This window comes from Centroberyx affinis, unplaced genomic scaffold (assembly GCF_046629955.1).
Source record: "Centroberyx affinis isolate AG114_WGS23_722 - 3 ecotype Tasmania unplaced genomic scaffold, CSIRO-AGI_Caff_v1 ptg000582l_1, whole genome shotgun sequence".
Lineage (NCBI taxonomy): Eukaryota > Metazoa > Chordata > Actinopteri > Beryciformes > Berycidae > Centroberyx > Centroberyx affinis.
This window is the reverse complement of record NW_027279222.1, coordinates 522,444-542,500: the sequence shown is the minus strand read 5'-3', so window position 1 is coordinate 542,500 and position 20,057 is coordinate 522,444. Positions and strand designations below refer to the sequence as shown.

General features: G+C 42.2%; 3 protein-coding genes across 3 annotated transcripts; 1 reads left to right on the top strand and 2 right to left on the bottom strand.

The window, feature by feature from the left end:
* Positions 1-4,452: 4,452 nt before the first annotated feature.
* slc17a9b (solute carrier family 17 member 9b) lies at positions 4,453-15,847 on the bottom strand. Its single transcript, XM_071518440.1, has 13 exons — positions 15,241-15,847; positions 13,816-14,013; positions 13,086-13,225; positions 11,824-11,923; positions 11,336-11,466; positions 11,110-11,206; positions 10,276-10,372; positions 9,959-10,046; positions 9,784-9,818; positions 9,480-9,595; positions 8,149-8,204; positions 7,938-7,967; positions 4,453-7,457 (listed from the first exon to the last, which is right to left on the bottom strand). Exons 1-13 carry the CDS (start codon positions 15,372-15,374, stop codon positions 7,279-7,281), a joined length of 1,401 nt encoding a protein of 466 aa, XP_071374541.1. The 5' UTR covers positions 15,375-15,847; the 3' UTR covers positions 4,453-7,278.
* A 340-nt stretch (positions 15,848-16,187) lies between these two features.
* Positions 16,188-18,703, bottom strand: LOC139643325 (glucose-induced degradation protein 8-B homolog). Its single transcript, XM_071518446.1, has 5 exons — positions 18,647-18,703; positions 18,130-18,258; positions 17,734-17,930; positions 17,422-17,619; positions 16,188-17,301 (listed from the first exon to the last, which is right to left on the bottom strand). The coding sequence occupies exons 2-5, from the start codon at positions 18,245-18,247 to the stop codon at positions 17,128-17,130; spliced, it is 687 nt and encodes a 228-aa protein (XP_071374547.1). The 5' UTR covers positions 18,248-18,258; positions 18,647-18,703; the 3' UTR covers positions 16,188-17,127.
* On the top strand, positions 18,695-19,920 carry LOC139643326 (small ribosomal subunit protein uS12-like). Its single transcript, XM_071518447.1, has 4 exons — positions 18,695-18,815; positions 19,199-19,358; positions 19,477-19,597; positions 19,727-19,920. The coding sequence occupies exons 1-4, from the start codon at positions 18,812-18,814 to the stop codon at positions 19,871-19,873; spliced, it is 432 nt and encodes a 143-aa protein (XP_071374548.1). The 5' UTR covers positions 18,695-18,811; the 3' UTR covers positions 19,874-19,920.
* Positions 19,921-20,057: the final 137 nt, after the last annotated feature.

The window sequence follows — 20,057 nt, the reverse complement described above, 5'->3', positions numbered from 1 at the left end:
CCCCCCATCCCCACACATTTCCATCTCCACTAAGATGGAAGAGATGGCAATGTCTTTAGGGGATTAGGAGGATGCTGGCCTGTTTAGATGTTCTAATAACAAATACAGTTCCCATACAAGAAGCGTGTCAAGTTAATAATAAAAAAAATAGAATAATGCACAAAAGCATTATGCATCTATGAAGAATTAGGACATCTTGATGAAAAATAAATCTGCAAAGAAGTTAGGTAACAGAGACATATTCATGCATAATGTGCAATATCAAGGTGATAATTATAATTCTACAAAGGGCTAATGAGCAACAGAAAATAAGTGTTTAGAAATGAAACGGCCACATTGTGTATTCTGCTGACATTTTGAGAGAAAGACCGAACCGGAGTCAATTATAAAAATAAAGTAAACATGTTGACAGGAGAAATGAAACTGTGTTTTGACTGCTGCTGTCAAGGGAGGTTCGCTCTCCCCCTGTCTAAAGTTTACACACTAAATGACTATGCTTCAGTGATTCTGCCTTGTGTGTGTGTGTATGCGTGTGTGTGTGTGTTTGAATGTGTGCACTCAGCGATCAACTTCTGCTAAATACTAATTACTGAATACTTAGTACGGATGCCCTTTCTATTGGGTCCCTTTAGTATAAACATTCATTATGGCCCTTTTTCTCCTTTGTAGCTCCATCATCATTATTCCACCGCATCCCCCGAGGAGAGAGAGAGAGCCGAGGCCGGGGCTGGGGCTGGACCAGGCTGGGGGAGAAAACACTGTGGAACCAGAGCGCCAGGACCTGGGAATGCACACAAGTGATATTTGTGCGCTGAGATCAAAAAGCGTTTACCTTTAGATGTTTCCCTGATATGAATATTCAACATCCTTATTGAAATCTAATTTGGGTCTCCTTGTCTCAGGGGTCTTTTCATCAGTGCCTGTTGCCCGAGGCCACTGCTGATTGACAGCCAAACTTTAGTAAAGAGAGAGCAGGAAAAAAAGGGGAGATCTGGTGGTGTTGGAGATGTGAGCGGTGTGAAGCCAGGGAGGGCTGGAACAGATGAGTGGAGGGGTGCGGGGGGTACGGGGAGGGAGGGGGGGCATTTAACCTCCTCGTGTGCATGCACAAACAGAATGCTGCAGATTATTAGCCACTATCACGGAGCATAATAGGCAAAACAGAACTATTAAACAATGTTTCATCATATCAGTTTTTGTCCTCTGTGTATTTTTATCTCTCCCTAACCTTGCTGTGATTAGTGGTTAGTATACAGTCAACATGGTGTTGTTTCTAAATGATTATCTATTAGTAGGCATATTTCTCATTGTACCAAACACAATAGATTATTACCACTGATTCCTAAACCTGGTTTAGCTTGATTACGTGGAGTATATTTATTATTCAGTCAATTATAGTAGTTTCAAAACATGCCAAGGGATGTTATGTGTAGAATTTAATACATTTTGCTTGATCCCTGTATTTTCATGCAATCTAGTAAAAATATTTCAGTGGAAGAAATTGATTCTTAGACTAGTTTGTTTACCGTGGTAAAAAACAATGAAAAACCTTGCACATTTAAATGAAAAACTACCAATTGTTGTGGATGAATTGGACAGATTTTTGAGAGTATTTCAGATATTCCCTTGCCGTTTCAAAACTGAGCATATGACGCTTCACTGCCAAAGGCAAAGCACCATATTGTTTTCTAAAATTACATTTCTAAACATTTGTTCAGATGGATTTGTCTCTGTTTTTGACCAAGGACTTGTGAACTCCATAACCATTCATTTGGCAAAATAAGTAAAAGTATTTGTACTCTTATTCTGGCTGCAGGGAAGAGTTGGTCTTCCATGATGGAGTGCATTTGTATGGTTTTGTTGTTCTGGCTTATATAATAACAAATAGCTGAAACCAACCTGAGCTGCTCATCTCCTGGAATAGCTATGAAAGCACAAAGCATACACAACCCAGACAGGGATTTATGACAAACATACCTGTGGAGGATCTAATAGTAGTGGCAGTGGAGCAGAAGTTACTGCAATTTTTTTTGGTTTCACAAATATCGCATCAAGTGTCAGATATTCCTATGTTCTATAAAGACAAATATTTCTATTTCTGGTGGGGGGGGTAACATTGAGTGATTTAAGACAGAACACAGCCCATATGTGTGTATACACACACACACACACACACGCACACACACACACACGCACACACACACACACACACACACACACGCGCACACACACACACACACACACACACACACACACACACACACACACACACTGTCCTCATCTGGCCAGTGGGTTGGGCATGGTTTAATGTTATTAATGCGCAGGTGTGGGTCCTGTCCCGCAGGGTTCCATTAAAATGATGCCCCTCTCAATGCCTGCTCCATTTGCTCTTTAGATTTAACAGAGGCCATATGTCTAGCAGGAGGCAAACAGCTGATGGAGTTTAATTGACAGAAATCAACATATTTGGTCGTGTGTGTGTGTGTGTGTGTGTGTGTGTGTGTGTGTGCGTGTGTGCTAATGGCGGATGTGTCTGGGCATCAGGGAATCCCTTTGAGGGGTCAATTATATATCAGAAAAGAGCTTGGAAAGAGAGGAAGAGAAAAAGAAAGAGGACAACAGAAGAGAGAGAAATGTCGATAGCTGGGGTAGAGCAGCAGAGAAAACCGTCACAGACACAGATCACGGCTTAGCATCGCAGGACACAACCCCACACATCAATGTGTGAATATATTTCCTTCATTTTGGGGTTGACATTCTTGTCCATTCCAGGAACACCGCTGCGTTCAGAGTGTAAACTTCATGTTTCATCTGCCTTCACAGAGAACTAGAGACACTGTCCCTGGCTGTAGTCAAATCATACAAATTACCACTGGCAGTGAGCTGATTTAGGCACAGGAGGGGACCCAAAACAGATGAGAGTATGTATCCACTCCCAGTCTCTCAAACTCCATCAAACAAAGCAACAAGAGAGTTTTGTAAAACACTGAAATAATCAGATATAAGAAAACCAAAATAAGATTTCATGCTCACTTACAGAAATGTAACTTTTGATACATACACTTTTGATACAATGTTTAAAATGAGTTGTTAGTCATAAGGGACCCAACATTAGACTAACAGGCGCAACGCAATTAGCACATAAAGCCTGTCAATGGCCCTCAATACAACAGCCCTCGAAGGAGTGGTAGACTTATAAAGCCTCCTGATCTATTACTACAAAGTGATTAATCCTCCTCACACAATGACCAGCCTTAAACTGGGCCTTTATATCATTAGATAGTTCTATATGGCAGTCCTTCTTTTGGCTTTGCGCTAATTAGCATTCAGATCAGGGACCAGGGAGACGGCCCCTCCGCCACAGAGGAAGGACATAGGATGAGATGGCGACACAGTGAAATGTCATTAACTTGATGTTAATTACTAATTAATGGGGCTATTTCATTTACATGTATCTCTGGCTCTCTGATGGGGCCTGCCTTTACTGGGTTAGTCTGCCAGCCTCAACCAGTTGGGGGAGGGTTCATCTCCCCTCTCCTCTACTCTCCCCTCATAGTGTTTCATCTCTGCTAATTAAATAGTGGGCCACTCATCATGATTATGTCTCCTAGTGCTTTTACAACACCATTTGCTGTCAGTGAGAGCACTCCAATAAGTGACCGACCACCTCTTTAACAGTACGGTTGTTTTTATATATATCGAAAGCTGCATTCACCGCTTACCCGCTCCACAACTGACTTCTATCGGACTTGTTACTTTCAGTCACTTGTGACCCCTCCCTTTCTTTTCATTGCCACGCGGCAGCCACAAGCCACCCGTCTCCATGGTAACCTGAGCCGTTCGGTCCCATGAGAAGGAGTGGGTTGGGTTGACTAGCGTCTGGCCGTTCACACGTGGGCAGTGCCAGCTAGCCAACATGGCACACAGCATCCTGCCATATGGTGCCACCACATACGTCCTGCTGGCCTGGGCTGGGGATCTGAGCCTGAAGAGAGCCACGAGTGTGAACAGGACAGACCTGCACTAGAACCTGTTCAACAGCTGATCCAAACGCAACATTGGCCAGCAATGTATAGGCAAATTGTTCTCGATTTCACCTTGCTCATTCTTTACATATGTAGTACATATAGGTGTATGAGAAATGCTTTTCTGTACAGTAAAAGTCAAAGTAAAATTTGCTGGAAGTTGGAAGTCATAGCAATTAAAGTTTTAAAACATATCTTTACTGTAGCCATATACAAGGCCTACATTCTTCACATCACAGAAAATGTTGTTTCAGTATTTGACATTGGAGGCTGAATAGCACTTTGTGCCGCTCTCATTATCTGTACTGTGCTGCCTCTCTGTGGCACTACAGAGGAAATACATGTAAAGATATAATGCAGCAGATAGAAGGAAGAGTGAGCAAAAAACTCAGCACCATTGATAAAATATAATATTTTTATTCAAAGTTCATTAAAATATGTTTTCAAATACAACATATCTTTGAAGCAATAGAATACTGCATTTGTTTCAATTAACCTTTTTTATCATACATATCATACATGTTATCAAAAATTATTTCTCAGAAGGCTTTCAAGAACCTGTTGGTGAACAGAACTCCAGCCATACATCAAGTACATGTTTAAACTATGCAGCATGTAACAGAAAAAGGACAAGCAAAGAAGGCAGTTTTAAACAACGCACAGCTGCTAAGGCAGTCCAAACATTTGAAGAATGCGGGGTGTTGGTTTGACAAAAGATGCTGATAAACTGACTGAGTATTTTGTACAGTGGTTTTCCTAAATAGGCCTAATACCTTATCTGAGCATTCTAGGTGTTCACTGCAAAAAGTATGTACAGGTTCAAACTGACATTTGGTATTGATATCATATGAGATGCTTTCACATTAACTTATTTTATATAGTCAGTCCATAGTATTAGTAACACTCAAACACAAATACTGCAAATATGTTTGCTGTACGTCTTTACTCTGACAAGACTTCTACCTTCTCTCAGTAATGCAGCTGCTAGCCACAGACCTTAAGCAAGGTTTGCATAAATTCCATGAATCCAATATTCCAACTTCTTTGTAGCCACTGACCATGTAATAAATGCAATTGGCTTTTTCAAACTATATGGATAAAACATTCAACCAAAGGTTACACTTCAAAGTTCAGCTCTGTCTATTGAAAACTTCCAAGAAAAGATTTGCCTATGTGCTCTTTTACTTAAACCTAAATGACACAGAAGCAACCAAAATCCTACAGAGAGAAATTTGGCAATGTACAATTATCAATAAATTAAACTCTGTGCACCATGGTGAACATATCTTGCAATTCTCCCATTGCATAAATTAGGCACAAAATAATAAATGCATAGACCTACTGTATACAGATGTCAAGACACTTGTGTCTTGATTGGGAGATGGTGACATCTTCCAATACTTGTTACCCAAACTGAGAATTGAAAGGCTGGGGATGATGAAGCTAAATGCTACATTCTAACATTTATTTCACCATTCACCCTGCCTACGCTACAAGCTCTCTGTAGTAATATCAATGCAGTGAAGTCGTAAAGTATAGCAGTAATAACAATGTAGTCTCCGGTCCCCCAGCTAGACTGATGTATATAAACAAGACATTACTCTAATACTCTTCTTCATGTCAGAGTGTGTGAGTGAGTGAAGCCAAGGGGGCTAAGGTGTTTAAAATGGTCTTAATGGGACAAAGTGCAGAGACACTGTCATTACAGCTGAACTGGCTTCACTCTACACTAACACACTCCCTCCCAACTAGTGACATCACTTCCTGTCTCGAGTCCAGGCGACGATGAGCTAAGTGCAGTAGTCGGGGTGGATCTAAACACAAACAAGTAGGCTTGTTCTCCTCCTCGTCTGCCTGTACAGTTTTCACCAAGACATGACAATACAGATCAATTTCCACTAATCCTTTGACTGTTAAGATGAGTGCAGATCGGGAAAGGAGAATAAGTGAGGAAACTGTGGTTTCAGAACCACATCTGTTGGGGTTATGCGTCCTGCATCACACTTCTAATAACTTACACTGGACACGTTTTACGTTTCTGTCTTCCGTTTGTTGGCTCTAGAAGCAAACAGTCATCTTACCCAATATATTTCTTTTCTCTACAAAACTTTTGTAATTGACAAAACAAGGAGCCATATAAATATATAAGTACTCAAAATAATTAAGTGAGGTATTTGTATTTCATGCAATCATTTTAGAAAGAAAATAATAATTAATAACCTTTGGTCTTCTTAATCATACTCGCGTTCATCGAGACTACTACACATGGGGAGACGGCCCTCAGTGAAAGCACTGTTGCGATAAAGCTCCCCCCACCCCACCCATCCCATCCCACCCTCCCGAAGCACAATGACAAGATGAAGAGCTTGTAACCATGGAGATGGGGACTATAGAAGGTAAATCGTACAGGACATTAGAGCACCTGCCAAGTAATTAGTCACTGGGTAATGAGGTGTCACTCAGACAGTTCTCTCAGTGATGGGTCGGTAGGGTGGGGTGGGGTGGGGGGGAAGCTCACCTACTAATAAAAGACTTCAGGTATGAGAGCCTTGTCTCTCCCTGCCTCACCCAGATGCGCCCACCCACTCCCCTCCCCCCCTCCCCGCAGGGTAAGAACACACCATCTTGGCCTGTCACAACTGTCAGCGAAGTCATGAGACTAACACATCCATCATTCTTATAGCTCCATCACCACACACACATACACATACACACATACACGCACCCACACACACACCCACAAAAATATTGGAGCTGCTGAGTCGGGTAACAATTTCCATGACTACGCTGGTAGTAACTAGCACATTCTGACTGACTGGCAGAGAATAAATGAGGCGATAACAAATGAGAAACGTAAACAATAGCCCACCAACTGTTGAACAACCGTGCGGTGAGCCGGCCGAGACACGGAGGTAGCGCAGACTTACTTCCTCTAATTTTTACCGGTCCACTTCCCCTCACTAGTCTGACAGAGCATCCTTTCATACAGCTGTGTTCTTTCAGGAATCAAAGGCTCTGGCTCAACAAAATTGTACAGTAACATTGTGCAGGCTCTGCTGTGTCCTTAAATAACTATTGTGGTGCTGAACCACAGACACAGAACCGATCCAAGTGCCCGAGATATCGTATATGGGTTTCATCAGTGTGACAGTTCCCATCCCATGGCTAGTACTCTGATGTGGGTATTGTTGATGCTGCCGGTCGCCCAAGGTCACACCTCCCCTGGGCAAAGCATTCTGGTCCCCCTGATGACTTAGATGTGGATGTTGTGGTAGCGGGCCTTGATAGAGTCAATGTCGACCCGGCGGGCCTCAGCGAAGGCCAGGAAGGTGCAGAGACCCAGCAGGTTGACCGTGGTGATGAGGGCGAACACAGACGCCCACGAGCCTGTGGTCTCAATCAGATACCCCGAGAAATACACCATCAGGACCCCTGTACGAGAACACACACACACACACACACACACACACACACACACACACACACACAGTTAGCCCGGATAGCACATTATCAGATAAGTGGGCATAGGCATGATGACTGAAAAAACAGAGCACACAGTATCTTCCATGTGATAGTTCAGCCCAGTTTTCCCAGATGTGAACCGCACAAATAACTGCAGAAAAATGTCACAGCCCATCCCCAGTCCGCCCCCGGGACCACTAACTGTCATCTTCTGTTCCCTCTATTATTCATCTGACACAAACTCCATTATGCTTCCATGATGAAATATGCATGGCACATAGGAGCCAGCTTGACTGACAGGAGCCACATAGCCCAAAGTTTGACTTCAGAGAAGCGGATGAATTATTTCACTCAATAGATCATGAAAGGCCAAAACAGTAATTTGAACTGAACAAGAACTGCTAGTGAAAGATTCATCACAGATGTTTCCCTCAAAATACAGACGCTCACCTGAGAAAGCACCGCACGTATTCATAACGCCTGAAAAGAAGAGCAGATACAAAGTTAATTCTCCTACTAGATTAGGATGTAAAATTTAACACAGAATTTGGAATTAAAATTTTACAGAAAGACAAATAAATTCTCTGTCAAAAGTTTTGTGAGTAATGTATTCATGGTAAGTTTCGACAAAGATTCCACAATTTATTATTTGTTAACATACCAAACAAAGCTCCAGCACAGGACGGAGCCAGGTCTTGAACATTTACAGATACACCGCTGTAAAAGAAAGACACATCATTTGCTATTTCATCAGATAAGGTGCTAAACCGACTCTCCATCTTTCTGCCACCTGAATTGCCTCACAGTAAAACCAATAGCCACACTGACAAATCTCAGCCATAAAAAAGATTAAATAGAACTCAACAGAGGCTGTTGAGTGTCCAGGAAAATGTATCTTAGTTTATATCCTATTGCCAGCCTCCTATCATCGACTGTATCTTTCTTCTTCCTTGTATATAATGTAGTTGTTCAGCCTGGAACCTGGATAAAAAAATGTAGTTTCTTGCTTTAGGAAGGAAGTTCATTAAAAGATATTGCTGCTGTTGTCATAGAGGGACCAACCAAGTGCAAAATAAGAAACTATTTTCGTCCTGTCTCATAGTTTGAAAAGTAGTATTTTATTATTAATTTATTAGAAAATACCTTATCTTTATGTAAATTACACTCCTTACAATAGTGTATATCGTATTTGATTAATATCAAGAAAACTGATTCACTTAAAAAGATCAACTATATCACAAATGAAAGGAGGTGACCTGCATTTAGAAGATTTTGAAGATCTTAAATTTCACTTTGAAAGCATACAACTATCCCATCTCAATTACATCTTCTAGTATTTATGTATGATACAATACACTTTAATACAATACAAAAAAATACAACGCCAAACAGCACCACATACAGGCAAAGTGTATGCTGCAGTACAAAATTATGTGCAGTCGAAGAAAGAGCGACGCTTTTGGGCAGGGTACGCCACAGATTTTCTTGGTTTTCTTGGCACCATTAAACCTGCCTGTCAAGGCTATGTTGGCAAATGTCAAAATCTTTCATGAACAACAAATCTTTGTTTATCATTAAAGAAAGTAAACTGGAGTCATTTGAAAATGTAATAATGAGTTGGTCTGGTATTGGAACAGTCATGGGTATACAGTGTAAAAAGCAATGGTGAAGCGACACAACCTTGTGAACCTCAACAGTCATGTTTGGCATTGAAAATGAGCTATTGACCTTAACCAGCTGTACTGTGCTTTATGAGAAATGCACTGCACCAGTGAATGAGATATGAATTGAACTAGAGCTGTTGCATCTTCAGCAGCTACAGATCAGGGAGTACAGTGTTGAAAGCTAGTGAAAAATCTAGAAAAGCAATATTAACAGAATCCTTACATAAGATATACTGCATGTGCTGTATTCTGGGCCACAGATGGATTATGTTCCAACAGCGAGGCTAAATTCACTATGGTCTCAGTGAGGACATGGGGGCACCAGTACCTGTGACTGAAGGTGGTGAGGCCCATGGTGGCAGACACAAATGCTACAGCCCAGGGGAAGGTGCTGGTGCCACACAGAAGTAGGGTAAACACACTGGACACACCCATGGAGAAAAACTGACCAGGAGGGATGGACACACACAAACACATACATCAAGATCTTACAGAATTAAGTGTGGCAGGAAAGTGGACATTCATACATTCTGGACTGGAGTGGAAGAAAATCCTCCACAATGATAACAGATAACATTTATACAGATGAATTTTAAGGCAGCTGTATGCAGAGAACAAAATCTGCTCTGTACCTGCATTAACTTCCTCACAGAGGCTGTATCAAAACCTGTTGGGACCAAGAGAGAAATGAGGACAGGCAATGATAGAACTGCTGTGTTATCTATAATCACCTGCGTTCAAAATTAATTTCCATATCTATTCTTCAATTGCTCACAGAGGGTGCGAAGTGAGGTTTATCTGTTCTACCTTGACTGATGAGGTGGTCAGATAGACAGCCACTGAAGAGGGAAGAGGGAATAGCCACCAACCAGGGAATGACATTGAACACCCAACCCTGGAGAGAAAACACAGTTTACTGGATCTGAACGAACTAGACCAGGAACATCAGCCAAGTGTTAAGTGTTCTGCTTAGACTGTTTTTGTGTTTTTGCATTAAAGGCCAATTTTCCTGGCTTCAAACTACTCATGTCTGTTATTTCAATCCCTCCAGTTTTTCGGTCAAACGTGGGATTATTGTTTTCTTCTGAAGCGGGGAGAGGGTGTGAGGAAGATGTCTTGGTTACCTTGGCATCGGGGAAAGTGTCCTTAAAGAAAGTTGGCAGCCACGACAAAAGAGTGAAGAAGGTGCTCGCTGTGCAAAGGTGTGTAATGATCACAGCACTGGTCAGGCATTGAAGAGAGAGAAACAAAGAAAAGTAAGTGCAATGCAACAGTATTTACACATAGGACACTAATAACAAAAGTGTCTTTTGGTTTAACTGGAGCAAGAATTCAAGTCAGTGCTGCCATACCTGTGTACATGACATCTGAGTCTAGTGATTTTCTGTGTTAAAGCAAGTAGACTCTGGTTGAAAGCAGCAAGACTTATTTTCATAACCAGTTCATAACCATCACATCATCATTACATCTGTCACTTGGTTGGTTGACTATGAAGGTGTGGCTCAGCTACACCAAGAAATAAAACCATATAGGTGTTCCCTGTCATTGAAAATAGGGCAGATGAGTTGCATGGCTATTAGCTTACAGTATATAAATAACCGGGCCACAGGGACGGAGTGGGAGAAAATGGAAGAACTCAATATCTGAGACGCTTACAGAAAGCTGAGCTGGCCAGAGACTAGGCCTACTATTCCAGAGTCTGGTACAGATAAAAACTGGATCTAGAGGAAAGGCCCACAGTGAAACTTGCTTTGACGCAAGTTCAGAAACACAGGTGAGATTACTGGTCATACATCTATTCACAAAACATAGGAACAAACATACAGCTAGTCAGCTACACACATTGGATGAGGAGCTATATACAGTACAGGATACACACAAATGTACACACACACGCCCGCACACACCCGCACACACACACGCACACACAGACACACCTCCTTTTGTCTTTATCTCACCAGACTGCAGGTTGTTTGAAGAGCCGGAGCCAGTGTCTCTTGGACAGTTTGGACTGGGGCCCACCGCTTCCCAGGGACTCCAGAGTGATTATAGGACCTGCAAACACAGATGGGTGTGAACACATGTGCCTACAAGAGGAAATTCACAGGAATAATACGGATAAGGAGCAACAGGATAGTGGTATGCAATAACACTGGGGATACACACAGTTTAAGCCTCCCTTACCTTCTCCTTTGAGTAGATACTTCCACATGCAGTATGCCCACAGCACTGAGAGAAGACCAGCCACGTAGAACACACTCTCCCAGCCGTACAGGTCCAACATGACGGAGCCAGCCCCTCCAATCACCAGCGTGCTGCGAAGAAAGTCACAACAAGAGACAACAAGTCACACATACACACCCTTGTAACAAGGTGGTTGAATTGTCAAGATAATTAAAATACATCATCTGGCCTTCTTTCACATCCAAAACAATCAAATGTCAGGCAATTATGGTAGAACCGTCCAGATATCCCAATATAGATATAAGAAGTATTTTTAAAACAGCAAGAGGTACTGGAACAGATTGTGGGATTGGAATGGGCACAGAGCTAAAATGAACGTCTCCTCTCTCCACTTTGCTACAGAACATTCTAGGAGGAAAACGGCTATCCCATGGAGTCCTACAGCAAAGTAGCTGAAAAGAGGATTATTGCAATAAGGCCCATCTCACCCCAAGTAGGAGCCACTGCCCACGGTGCTCATGAGGAAGCCTCTCTCACTTTCCACCACCTTCTGAGAGCACAGACTCGCCAGAGAGGGGTAGTGAACTCCTAAAAAGAAACCAGGTCACAAAACACAATTGGTCAATAGTTAGAATGGGAGTTGATAGATTTGTTGATCAATGGCAATGACTCAACAATTACTTCAGCAGGTGCTGAGCTTTCTGGCATCCAAAACTCACTTTCCAGCATTTAATCCGTTTTGTTTAAATTTTATTCACCGACTCCCATAGCCTTTGTTGTCTTTCCTGTGGATTTCTTCAAATCAAATCAGATTTATTTCTGAAGTGCTTTTAACAAAACACGTTTGTCAAGTGCTTAACAGAGCACCCAAGGACAAAGAATTCAATCAAAACAAGATAAGACAAGCACAATGCTGTCACTGAGTAGAACAGGTCTTGGGCATGTTTGTTTATGGATGCATGTTTGCCAATATGCGTTATATGTGTGTGTGTGGATGTGCACACACACGTGCATAGCGAGAATGGATATGAGAGAGCTCTTGCGCAGTTCCACGGCAAAACAACAGGAAATAGATAAAGCAGTGGCAAATATAGCAAGGAGGGCTTAGGGGCCCTCCAGCAGGGAAGGGAGGGAAGGAATAGGGGGGGGGTGATGGTGGTTTGTAAGGTTAGATAAGGTAGGATGAAGGCAATGAAAAATAAATGGGTTGAGTATGGACTTAAAGACAGTGATGGTGTCTGACTCCCTGACATGGACAGGATGCTGGTTCCATAGACAGGGAGCGCTGCAGGACAAGACTCTGCCCCCGGCTGATTTTTCATAAGTACATAGTATAACAAGGAGTCCAGCTTCCAGTGAGCGGAGGGTTCAGGCAGGTTTGTAGGGAGTAAGTAGGTCTGAGATGTATTGAGAGGCAAGACCATTTAATGCTTTGAAAGTGAGGATTTTGATATTGATTCTTGCAGATACTGGGCGCCAGTGAAGAGAAAGACCAGGGTGATGTGATCATGTTTCTTAGCACATGTGAGTATTCTAGCAGCAGAGTTTTGAATAGGTTGAATGTTTTTGAGTGTGGAGTTGGGACAGTTGGAGAGCAGCGCATTGCAGTAATCTACTCTTGAAAAAACAAAGGCATGGATCAATTTTTCAAGATCTGGAAAGGAGTGGAAATGCCTGAGGTAAAAACATGTTTCACCACACCTCATCCACTTTGCATGTTGCAGACTCTTTCAAAAGCTGCCCATCTCACCTTGCAGCAAGCCCATGAGGAAGCGAGCCAGCGTCATGGAGAAGATGGGCTGGGAGCAGAAGTGGGCCAGGATCGGGGTGAAGGCGGTCATCGCCCCCCAGGCCGCCGCAGACAGCAGGAGGACCTTCTCTCCTCCCACCCTGAGGACAGAGGAGACAGCCAATCTGCATTAGCTCAATCTTTTGACTTTTGAGAGAGACGATTACATCACCACACCGCAAGTTGTGAGAGAGGTGGCAGAACTTTGAACTCTCGAAAGGCTTGTTACACTAGATGAACCGGGACATGGAAGTCTGCCAAAAATATTCTCTTTAGGAACAAGTTTTGAGAAGTCCACCATTTAAAAAAAAAGTGGCACCCACTCTTAGAAAAAAATTGGACAAGGAACAGGACAAGCACAAGGAATGACAACATGGCAATATAAAGAAAACATCTAGCCTTCATCGCTACTTTATATTTTGCATTAACTGCCACACTGAGCAAACAAAAGTGACCTGTGACGTCAAAGCCAGCATGCAAACAACTCCCTTGACAAGCAGGAAGTGTCCTGCCATCCTCCAACAAACTAGACAAACTGGGCACTATCAGAACAAGGCATACAGTTTACTCTTATGACCATCAGCATGCACACATCCATGCAGTCAAAACAGAATGATATTATCCTCGGGCAGCTGCTATTATCTAAATAGCAGCACACCTGACTATCGTTCAGGGTCAAATGTTTACCCACCTGTCACTGACGTAGCCTCCGAGGACCTGGGTGAAGCAGTAGCCCCAGAAGAAGCTGCCCAGCACCATGCCCGACTCCCTCTTGCTCCAGCTGAACTGCTCTGCCATGCTGACGGCACAGATGGGCATTGCCACCCGGGCGCAGTATAGGAGGCAGGTCCCCAGCAGCAGCACCACTGTCCATATCCTCGCCACTGGTCTGCATGGGACAGAAGGAGAATAGATAGAATTGGTGTGTGTGCTTTTTTTTTAACCTTTATTTTACCAGGAAGTCCACTTGAGAATCAGAATCTCTTTTGCGAGGGAGACCTGGCCAAGACAGCAGCAAATAAGAGCAATTAAACATTATAAAAGACAATAAAACAAAACAAAACAGTTAAATACATTATAAAAACAATAAAAGTGTGAAAGAGTGTGTAAGAGTGAGTTAAAACACATAACACATCTGACCCAGCAGAGAGACAGTCACAGAGACAAGGAGCAGGGGGGAAACAATCAATAAAAAGCAAGAACAGAGTCTGATTGACTTGGATACCATATCTCTCACAAAGGCCAATTGACGATCATGAAACTGAATGTAAAAACAGCAATCTTTCTCAGCATTTCTGTTAAAGTCCTTTGACAGTTTGATGTGCTTCTCCCATTGCTAAGCGCCCTAATAAAAAAATAAAAAATCACCATAATATTCTTATTGGCACTTGGTGGCAATCATTAGTGAATATGATAGCTAATGGTATTTTTTAAATCTCCTGTGGTGTTACTATAATTTTCCTATAGGGAGTTGTAGTTTTGCTGTGATATTCATCTTTCCCAAATGCATTATAGGATGGCTACAGCTCTTTTTCACACGGGAAACTCAACATTCTTTCTCAGCATTTTTTAAATTCCTATGACTGTTTGATGTGCTTCACTCATTACAAACCACCTGGACCCATGTAGCAAATTAGGTTTAGAGATCCAGTAAAGCACTAAAGCACTAACGGCTTCTCATGACATCAGGTTCTAAACTCCAAATTAGATAGGCCTTCCAGGCAATGTAGTGATGAATCTACATATTACTTTTGGCCCTAACAATAACACAAAAAATACAACAATACATAAAGTTACATTGATCTATAGGATTTCCGAACCACCAGCTGCCAGGTGTTTGATTTTACATTAATTTTGTGTGAGTATTTCACTCAAGTGTGAAAGCAAATATGTTGCGTTTCACGGTTCAAGAGTTGCAACAAAGTATCAGCAACGTTTTGAGCTCAGCTTCCGCGCTGTCATGCAGAGGTTATGAGGAAATGTGTTGTTGTAAATCCTAATTGTTGCTTCTTGTTGACATAGTTAAAAAATGAAAATATGAGCTAGCACTGTTGAATGTATTTCTCTGTGGTAAAATACAAGCCATGTATCAGGGTAAAAAAAAACAAAAGGTTACCTCGACCAGGTGGTACTCTGTTCAGTCCACTTCTTATGACATCCAGGGACCCCGATCTTGTCAGATGGATGGTTTTCCTTGTGACAGACCAAATCTGGACTACAGTTCTTGCCATATTTTTGAATAATTGCCATTCAACGCGAGGTTACAGCAGCCTCTTCTCACCCCCCTGGCTATTTACTTTAAAGGCGCTCTCTTCGGTCGATCAAACACAAAAGTAAACGCTGACAAAAAACAAAGCTTTTCAGATGGTAAACGCACAATCATATCTCGCCTTTTCGACCGCTGTATCCATAACCTGAGAGACGGGAAAAGCAGGAAGGCGATGTGTCCGAGCTAGAGAGCGGAGTCTGTTTTTCCTGATGCTCTAGGAGGAGTAATCCACGTGTCAGTTTTTCTCTCTAGCCACGCAGTTCTTCTTGCCATCGGTAGGGTTAATCAGGAAGTGAAGAGAAGTGATTCAGTGTTTTCTCAAGTAAACGCCTTTATGTCTAGTCGGTCGCTACGTCCACTACGATGCCATCCAAAACGCCAGAGAGGCGCCTCGTCCTCCGGTCCCTCTCCATCGTGACGGTGCAATATACAGAAAGCCTCTCTGCCTATCGGATTACACATAGCGAGGTGCCATCGTTGCCGCTGTCCCTCTTTGAGCAACCAAGACGTCCTCTCCTCCTGTCCTGTCCTTGCCAGGTGGCGACGCGATGCCCCCCTGCTGAGATGTTGCTGCTGTTGTCAGACTACAGGGCAGAGATGCTGCGCAGTACCTACAAGGCAGTTTAAACGGTCCCTCTGCCCCGGGATACACGAATTACCAAGCAATCATTATATAAGACCCTGCATTCATCACAACTTTTAGCTCTTCTCTCACTGTCTGTTTGCTGCTGCACCATACAGAGACTTATAGAAAAGATTTTTTTTTAAAAAAAGGTCCTTAGTATTTGCCCAGTTTTGAAATTCCTTTTTATTGCAAAATAATATCAGCAAAGCACATCAAATGTTGCAAAAGAGCTACTTATCCATACATGTAAATATTCCATCTGTAAAACTGTCTCCATGCCCATGTACATGGACCTATCGCATTCACATCTTTTAATATCATTCTGTGATATTTTTAATTATACTGAGGCTGCGTTTAAGCTTACAAGTCACAGTTCACTGGAAGGTCTGAAGCATCCAAGGCTTCTCGCCTTGTCCCTTGCCTTGTCCATCTATTAAACTGCTCCCATGCTGTAGCGTAAAAACATACGTTTCTGTATTCATGTTTGTGTTTTCAGTGTCTTTTTGTAATGTTTCAAGCAATAGCACAGTATGAAACTAAGGTTGCATGTAAACTTACAAAGTCACAGTACTTTGAAAGGTTTGAAACATCCCAAGTATCTTGCTTTGGCCATTGCCTTAACATATATGACTAGATTAAATGTTTTTCTCCAGGGAAAAAAATATGTGTATTTGAGGCAGTGCACACTGAGCCAACCATTCTCCCTCAACACCAAACTGAGCCTAGGTGGTCACACACAGAAAGTGAGAGCCTAATTTAGGCTTTATTCACACCCTCCCATGCCAACTTTCCCTGCCAATAGACAGAAAAAAACCTAGTGTAACTGAAATATGCAAAAGAGGAAATGACACAATTTTAACATAAACATATAAACAAATCATAATTTTACCAAGTAAAACAATGGTTTGTATGTTGTTGTTTTAGTGTGTGAAGTCATTTTAAAATGTCAACAATCCAGTTTGCACATTCTATGTTATCAAAGTATCAAAAAGCAACCCTTACAAAAAAGAAAAGGTTGTACTGTATGAGTCAGTTTGTTGGGGTATAAATAGATAAAGGAAGTGTGTCCATTTTGTACTAATGCTCTGGTGTGTTTTCACTTCAGGTCCTCATTTTGGGTCTTCAATTGTTCCCTTGCTGAGATCTGTCATTTTAGGATACTTCACTTTCTTTTGGTCAAGTTCATTCTGAGCCCACAGTAGTAGCTTCAGGAGCTTGGCCAGTTTGGGTGTTGACTCTCTGTTCTCATAGTCTAGCACTGACTGATTCACTTCACTCCACACCTGAAACACAAAGAAATGGACATGTTATCCCTCTGTATACTTTAACATAACACTCAAAAACAGCAAATTCTCTTACCAATCAATGTGCTATACCTTAACAATTCTAACCTTTGACCTCACCTTCTGTCTCTGCATCATGTTGAGCAGATCTCCAAAGGGTGACTCCTCGGGGTTGTCGAATGCCAGCAGGGCCAGTGTCCTCTCCATCTCAGTGAGACATTCCCGACTCTCCTCCCCCTGCTCCGCTAACTGGGACTGGGCAAACTCAAGAGCAGCTTCAGTCTCCCTCAAACGAATCAGCTCAATCAGATGCTGCTGCTACAGATGCAGAAGGCAGGGGAGAACAGGGAGGATGCAGAAAAATGAGCAGCAAGATAGGCAGGACACATGACACCAGAAAAAGTTTGCTAAATGAGAAGCCTTTTATTTTACCTGTAGGTGAAAGTAAAGGTAACGGTTGGTATCCAGCAGTTCAGGGTGCAGGCTGTTGATAAGTGCAATAGCATCCTGGATCTGTCCCTTCAGGATCATCTCTCTGATCTTAATCCTTTCATCTAGAGAGTCCAGGTCCACGCTCGGCTCGATCCCAGACTCCATCCGAAACTTCTCCGCTGCTTCCTTGAAGCCCTCTGTTCAATTGAAACCATGGTTGAACGAATGCATGTTCCTGAACGTTCCACATTCAAAATTTTATGCTAATTTTGAATTCTGCATTATTTCTTCATAGCCTTTATGGTCTCAATAGACAGCTGAAAACAGAAACTGAATAAGATTATGATTATGTTTTTCCTTCAAATCAAAGCCAAAGTATGTAGACGTGTACTACACCTGTCACCAGGTAGTTCATGATGAGCCTGTTCATATCAGCTCTCTGAATGTGGACATTGTTGAGCTTGTCCATCCACTCTTCCCTTGTTATGTCCTCCGGCTTCTCTGCATAACTCATTATGATATATCCTAAAAAGTATAGAACATTAATGACATGGGTTGACAAGATGATAAAACTTACACAGACGGGGTCTTCTGTATCATAGAGACATTGCATAACAAACTCCCGTTAAGTATTATTTTTCCAAAGTGGATATATAACGTTTTGGAAATTAGCTCTTCAGTTTGATAGCAACACGACACCGGAAATCCAACCATACAGTGTGGGCCTTCGATAAAAACACAACATTGAAGCCTGACTTTCGTCAACACGAACCAAAACAAAGCCATCTTGTGTCCTTCTATGCATTTATATCGAATACAAATGTCCGGACAATAGGCTGTTCTATTTTACTGTCTCCTATTGATATGTCTCAACAACGCTATGTAAATACCATGGTTATTTTAATCACAATACCTGAAAATTATGCCGCTACTCCCCGGCAGTAGCTAGCTAGCTAGCAGAGAGGTCGCACGGAAAACTCGCGTTATGTCCAGAGCACAGTGGGATTTCATTGCTGCCTTCGTGATTGGTTAAAACTGCCACGACGCTGTATTGTGTCACAATCCAGAAGTAAAAGCCATGGGTGAGTTATTCGTCGGAGTTATTTCCTTTTACTGAATTAATTTAATGGAATTACATTCTGGGGTGTTAGATTATGTTCAGTTTTTCATTATTACCGAGCGTTTTGGTCTTTGCTCTACCAACGCCACTGTAAGCCATTTCGGTCAACTGTAAGTCGGCCACGTGCAGTGTTTGGCCGCATGGCAAGAGAAGAGACACTTTTTAAATTTGACTCAAGAATGCATTCATAAACTTGACTTTGTAGCCTACTTGTAGTTTTCCATGTTATATCTAAGCAGAACCCTCTCTTCATGTTAACTCCAAATAAACAGTAAACACATCTAAAAGCTCCCGGATAATTGTACCTCTTTGTTCAGGTATTTGTCAACTTTGCTCTTTCCACAGGTAAGTGTCGTGGTCTTCGCACTGCCAGAAAACTGCGAAATCACCGCAGGGAGCAAAAATGGAATGACAAGCAGTACAAGAAGGCCCACTTGGGCACTGCCCTCAAAGCCAATCCATTTGGAGGGGCTTCCCATGCCAAGGGCATTGTACTGGAGAAAGTGTAAGTGTATGCTGATGTTTAGAATCTGTTTTTGGCAATCTTTTGTTATATGTGACCACCTTATGTTACTTTATATGAAAGGCAATTCACATGTAACTATGCTCTTTTGTTTCTTCAGTGGTGTTGAAGCTAAACAACCCAATTCTGCTATAAGGAAGTGTGTGAGGGTACAACTGATCAAAAATGGCAAGAAGATAACTGCTTTTGTGCCTAATGATGGCTGTCTGAACTTCATCGAAGTAAGAATTTTTAAGTGGACAGTGAACACATCACTCATAATCCACACTCATCCTCTGATCTGTCCGAAGCAGCAGTCTCAGTTGTATTGTTTTTCTTTACAGTGAACTTATTTTCTTCTTCTCTTGTAGGAAAACGATGAAGTATTGGTGGCAGGATTTGGCCGTAAGGGTCATGCTGTTGGTGATATTCCTGGTGTCCGCTTCAAAGTGGTCAAGGTGGCCAATGTCTCACTGCTGGCCCTTTTCAAAGGCAAAAAGGAGAGACCTCGTTCATAGAATACATGTAATGAAATAAATAAAAATAAAACGAAGTCGAAAAAAAATCTTTGTGATTCTGTCATTCAAAACAGGGGTGTCAACTCACTAAACCCTAAGGTGTGGCAATATCCCTGCATTTATTGTCATTTGCCGCCTAACTTGCTTATGTCAACTGAATATCTGGGGACAAGTGGAGCAGTTA

Excerpts from the sequence above, each read along its gene's own strand:
- slc17a9b (XM_071518440.1), bottom strand. The coding sequence starts at position 15,374 with ATGGCAATTATTCAAAAATATGGCAAGAACTGTAGTCCAGATTTGGTC. Across the intron at positions 14,014-15,240 it reads CAGAGTACCACCTGGTCGAG|ACCAGTGGCGAGGATATGGA; the intron begins GTAACCTTTTGT and ends TGTCCCATGCAG. Across the intron at positions 8,205-9,479 it reads CTCACCACCTTCAGTCACAG|CGGTGTATCTGTAAATGTTC; the intron begins GTACTGGTGCCC and ends TTTCTTTTACAG.
- LOC139643325 (XM_071518446.1), bottom strand. The coding sequence starts at position 18,247 with ATGAGTTATGCAGAGAAGCCGGAGGACATAACAAGGGAAGAGTGGATG. Across the intron at positions 17,931-18,129 it reads CATGAACTACCTGGTGACAG|AGGGCTTCAAGGAAGCAGCG; the intron begins GTGTAGTACACG and ends TCAATTGAACAG. Across the intron at positions 17,620-17,733 it reads ACCTTTACTTTCACCTACAG|CAGCAGCATCTGATTGAGCT; the intron begins GTAAAATAAAAG and ends CTGCATCTGTAG.
- LOC139643326 (XM_071518447.1), top strand. Across the intron at positions 19,359-19,476 it reads GGCATTGTACTGGAGAAAGT|TGGTGTTGAAGCTAAACAAC; the intron begins GTAAGTGTATGC and ends TTGTTTCTTCAG. Across the intron at positions 19,598-19,726 it reads GCTGTCTGAACTTCATCGAA|GAAAACGATGAAGTATTGGT; the intron begins GTAAGAATTTTT and ends CTTCTCTTGTAG.